Source organism: Leptonychotes weddellii, unplaced genomic scaffold (genome assembly GCF_054177405.1).
Source record: "Leptonychotes weddellii isolate Sample4059 unplaced genomic scaffold, ASM5417740v2 HiC_scaffold_13315, whole genome shotgun sequence".
Lineage (NCBI taxonomy): Eukaryota > Metazoa > Chordata > Mammalia > Carnivora > Phocidae > Leptonychotes > Leptonychotes weddellii.
The window spans coordinates 1-5,751 of NW_027712753.1; the positions used below are offsets into that span (position 1 = coordinate 1).

General features: G+C 41.9%; 1 protein-coding gene across 1 annotated transcript; it reads right to left on the reverse strand.

The window, feature by feature from the left end:
* Positions 1-4: 4 nt before the first annotated feature.
* Positions 5-4,352, reverse strand: LOC145718282 (protocadherin alpha-6-like; the record flags this gene model as incomplete). The annotated part of the gene is made up of 1 exon (XM_081809761.1): positions 5-4,352. A coding segment is annotated over exon 1 (1,269 nt), but the record flags the coding sequence as incomplete, so codon positions are not given.
* Positions 4,353-5,751: the final 1,399 nt, after the last annotated feature.

Below are 5,751 nucleotides of genomic sequence, written 5' to 3' on the forward strand. Positions count from 1 at the left end.
TCTCTCGGTCCAGGGCGCTGTCCAGCACCAGCGAATAGTAGTTCTTGAAGGTGGACACCAGCTTGAAGGGGACATGAGGTGTTAGTGAGCAGGTCACTTGCCCGTTGGCACCGAAGTCGAGATCTGACACGCTAATTAGGGCAATAACAGTACCTAATTGAGCGTCCTCTCGGATAGGCAAGGATAAGGAAGTCAATGCAATCTGAGGGACATTATCATTTTTATCCAAAACTTTCAATAAAACAGTGCAATGTCCAGCCATGGGTGGGTGGCCTTTGTCCGTCGCGTCAACACGAATTTTGTATAAATTCAACTTTTCAAAATCTAAATTCCCTTTAGTTACTATTTCTCCAGTATTTGTATCTATTCTAAACTGGTCTCTAACCATGGTTGGAACAAGACTATTAAAAGAGTATGAAATTTCCCCATTCACTCCTTCATCCTGATCAGAAGCATTCAGTCTGATGACTATTGTTCCGTTGCCCGAGTTTTCGAAGATCCTTACTTCATATTCAGTCTGTTCGAAACTGGGAGCATTGTCATTCACGTCCAGCACAGTGACCAGCAGCTGAACAGTGCCAGTGAGCTCAGGTTTGCCTTCGTCAGTGGCTGTCAGCAGTAAGTTATGTTCGGGAGCTTCCTCTCTGTCCAAGGATTTCCTTAACACGAGCCCAATTTGTGTATTGGCATCACTGTTTGTTTTCACATCTAGGGCGAAGTATTCGCTGGAACTGAGTTTATAGGTTAAGAGGGAATTCGAGCCAACATCCGCATCTGACGCGCCCTCTAGTGGAAACATAGAATCTGGCAGCCTTGATTCGTAAATCAGCACTCTTTGTTCCTTTAAACGAAACACCGGCGCGTTGTCGTTAATGTCCTTCACCTCCACCTCCACATGGAAAACCTGCAGCGGCCTGTCCACGATCACCTCCAGGTGGATGCTGCACTCCGCGCTCCGCCCGCACAGCTCCTCCCGGTCGATCCGAGAATTCACAAACAAAATGCCATTCTGCAGATTTACCTCCAAAAGGTCCCCGTGGCCTCTGGACGCCACTCGGAAAAGGCGCGGCACCAGCTCTGCCAGCTCCAGCCCCAAGTCCTGGGCGATGCGGCCCACGAAGGTGCCGTGTTTGGACTCCTCGGCGACCGAGTACTGAACCTGGCCGCTGCCCTCCTCCCACGCTGCAAGGAGCAGAAGCGATAGCAGCAGATACTGAGATCCCAGTCGGCCTTCCAGGGTAATAACCATCTCAAATACTTGTTTTATTTCCATCAGAAGATCTTGCCTCGCAATTAAGATAAAATCTGTATGATCCCGAGTCTGTTAATCCAATTCTTCTGCGCCTGCCATCACTGAGCACTGGTGGAACTAATCAGTAATAGGAGGAATGGATTTTGCATACTGTAATGACTAGATTGACTTCATGGTAGACAGCGACATCATGCGGCTACAAAGGGTAAGAAATGAATTCACATAACCGCGCTAAGCTGTAGTCCTTTAAGTTAAAAAGGAAATTCTTATTTTGCCTTACTTTAATAGTAAATCTCCTTATGTTCGTAATTTGCAGAGCCAGTTTCATCTCGTCTAATTTCTTTTATTAATTTAGAGTAGGATGAGGGATCAGATAATTCATAGCAACACAACTTCTCTCGCAATAATTTAATTACTGCTATCAACCAGTTCAGAAAATTTGTGATCTGAAGTAGGTCTGGGAATTAGAAGTGCAAGCTATACTACACTCTTTGTGTAGAGAAGAAACGTGCATATATTTCTGTTATAGGACATGCTATTTTATTTTGCTCTGAGAAAGAATGGACTGTAATTTTAAAATAACAAATTTTATCCACATTTTTAACACCTTATAGATTATTGAAGTCCATTCTTTCTTTATTTGATGAATATCAAATACTCCTAAGGCTGTTTCTTTTACTTAATAATGGAAGAAAATTTTAGTGCATATTCTTTACAGCATTTCTAAATTTCCCCCTCCTCCCCCTCTAAACATTTTCCTTCACATACTTCATCACTGCAAATTCTCATGGAATATCTACCCATAATTCTTTGATGCTCTGATCCTTCAGCTGCTCCTAAATGAGCTCATCCTTTTCTTTCAATCTCAACTTTGTATATGCTTTCCTTTAAGTGTTCTCATCCACTTCCAATGTTTCAAATAAGACTTTCACTGAAGGTATTCCCGAACCCACATCTTCCTTCCCCCCTTCTATGGTTCTCTCTTTTTTTAAAGATTGTTTTTATTTTTTTATTTTGAGAGAAAGAGACAGCAGAGCAAGAGAGAGAGCACAAGCAAGCAGTGGGGAGGGGCAAACATGAACAGATATTTCTCCAAAGAAGACATCCAGATGGCCAAAAGACACATAAAAAGATGTTCAACATCACTCATCCTCAGGGTAATGCAAATCAAAACTACAATGAGATATCACCTCACACCTGTCAAAATGGCTAAAATCAACACAAGAAACAATAGGTGTTATTGAGGATATGGAGAAAAAGGAACCCTCATGCACTGTTGGTGAGAATGCAAACTGGCACAGCCACTATGGAAGACTGTATGGAGGTTCCTCAAAATATTAAAAATAGAGCTACCATATGATCCTGTAATTCCACTACTGGATATTTACCCAAAGAATATGAACACTATGCCAAAGGGATATATGCACCCCTATGTTTACTGCAGATTAATTACAATAGCCAAATTACAAAAGCATTTCAACTGACCACCAAAAGATGAGTGGATAAAGAAGATGTGGTATATGTAAATATACAAAAATAAATATATATATAAATATATATATATATATACACAAATTCACAACCCTGAGATCAAGAGTCATTCACTCTACCTACTGAGCCAGAAGGGTGTCCCTTAGTAGCCCCATTTTTTTTATTAGAGAGAGAGAATGCAAGGGGGGATCAGAGGAGGAGGAGAGGAGGGAGAGGAACAGAGAGGATCCCAAGCAGACTCCTCACTCAGTGCCCAGCCTGAGGCAGGGCTCATCCCAAGACCCTGAGATCATGACCTAAGCCAAAACCAAGAGTCAGACACACAACCGACTGAGCCACCCAGGCACCCCAGTTGCCACATTCTTAAAAAGTAAAAACAAGTAGATGAGATTTTAATAGTATATTTTATTTAACTGAATGTATCCAAATACTACCGTTTCAACATGTAAATATTACTTTTGAAAGTACTGATGAAATATATTTCATTTTTAGTTTTGTACTATCTTTGAAATTTGGTGTGCATTTTTATTTTTTTAAGATTATTTATTTATTTATTTGAGAGGGGGAGAGAGAGAGAGAGAGAGAGCACAAGCAGGAGCCTGAGGAGAGAGGCAGAGGGCGTGGGAGAGGCAGACTCCCCACCGAGCAGGGAGCCCCATGTGGGGCTCCATCCCAGGGCCCTGGGATAATGACCTGAGCCAAAGGCAGACGCTTAACCGACTGAGTCACCCAGACGCCCCTTGGTGTGCATTTTTTTTTTAAGATTTTATTTATTTATTTATTTGAGAGAGAGAGAGAAAGAGCATGAGAGGGGAGAGGGTCAGAGGGTCAGAGGGAGAAGCAGGCTTCCCGCTGAGCCAGGAGCCTGATGTGGGACTCAATCCCAGGACTCTGGGATCATGACCTGAGACGAAGGCAGTCGCTTAACCGACTGAGCCACCCAGGTGCCCCTGGTGTGCATTTTTAAAATTGAAATATAACTGATATATGACATCATTAAAAAAAAAAACAAAAGATACCAATAATATCTAATTTGAATATGTTAAGATTTTCCCAACTGTGAGAGCTCAAAATTGCTTCTTACCAATATAATAGTTTGTCAATTGAAAAAAAAAATGCAAGTTAAAGAAAAACTAATCATTGTTCCACTAAATGTTGATGTTAGGGTAAGGGAAAAAATTATGATATATCTGCAAAGTGGGGCACCATAAATCTGGAAAAAGGAATGTGACACATCCTCAAGTACTGATACATCATGATTATCAAGATATATTAAGTAAAACAGACAGAGGAAAAGCGATATGACTATTATGTTTTAAAATAGAAGAGGGGTACTTATTTCTATATAAAGAAAATATCTGTGGAAAGATAACCAAGAAATTGCAACGTTTGAAATAGACAAGGAAGACCGGGCACTTGGCTGGCTCAGTCAATAGAGCATGTGACTCTTGTCTCAGGGTTGTGAGTTCAAACCCCACCTTGGGTGTAGATATTACTTTAAAAACAAACAAACAAAAAAACACCTTAGAAATGTTCAAGGAGGTATATTAAGTGGCTTGATATTGGAGGTGGAAGGGTAACATTGTAAACCATGTAAGTGTATTTCGTATTCAAAAATAAATGAAGCCGGGGCACCTGGGTGGCTCAGTCGGTTAAGCGTCTCCCTTCGGCTCAGGTCATGATCCCAGGGTCCTGGGATCGAGCCCCGCATCGGGCTCCCTGCTCGGCGGGAAGCCTGCTTCTCCCTCTCCCACTCCCCCTGCTTGCATTCCCTCTCTCGCTGTGTCTCTCTCTGTCAAATAAATAAATAAAATCTTTAAAAAAAAAAATAAATGAAGCCACTACAGTTAAAAAATAATCATAAATATCAAATTCATCATAAGTATGCGAAAGAAAACTGTTTAGAGAAACCTTAAAAGAATAATTCAGTGTACAAATATTACATAAAAAGGAAATTAATTTGGTGTTAAAAAACACTAAAATAACTGATATTCAATGGAAAAGAAAAGGCAAAGTGACATAGCTATATTAAAACATTTCAACGCAGTCGCAATATGAGATTTGAAGGTAAATAACTCCAAATATGTCATACAAGTATCTCCCTACAACATTTCCTAAAGACTGAAAAATTAAAATATTAAAATTTGATTTAGGAAACAATTTCTATCATGCAAAGAAAAGTAATCCATTCATGCCAACTTTGAAAACCTTAAAAAAGGGAATGTTACTGAAATATATTCATTACTGCAAAGCGATTATCTGCAACAAATTAAAATGAATTCTAAGCATAACTGTAATTTTAAGTAAATGAATTGGTACCAATACAGAACTTACATCTGAAATGATGAGATAATAATCAAGTATAAAACTATTATTAAATGCCTGTGATGTCTCTCCCTCACTGAGGCCTGGAGCCACGAACCTCAGCCCCTGGGGCCTGCCAGCTTGCTGAGGCCAGATTGTCCAGGCGTTGCCCTGTGTCTTCCGTGTGTCCTGTCTCCCTGCTTTCTTTGCCTCTCGCTTCCTTGGCCTGCTGCTCGGCCAAGAGCTCGGTGCCATTTTGTGCACCCCTTCACCCTCTTTCTGAAAAACTGTTCTCAGGAAAGAGCTGATAAACTCATTCACTCTCAAGAAAAAAAAAAAACATAATTAAAGATAAAAAAGAAGATGGAGGGAAATAATAAATATTAAAGATTTAAAACGAAAATTATTGTGAAAATTATTTTTGAGACTCACAGTGCCTGCAGAGCTGGGACCCTGAGGTACGCTGGGGCTGAAGGCCATGAGGTCGGTCTTGGGCGGGGGCGGAGGCGGGGGCGGGCCCTCCCCGGAGCACACCCTCTGCCGCCTCTGCTGCGAGTACGACCAGCTCCCCACCGCGCTGGAGCACACCAGCGTGGGCTTCCCAGGCGCGCACGCGCCCTCCGCGGGCGGAGCCGAGCAGCGCAGCGCCGTGTACAGCAGCAGCGTGAGCACCAACAGGCTGGACACCGCGCAGATGGCGATGA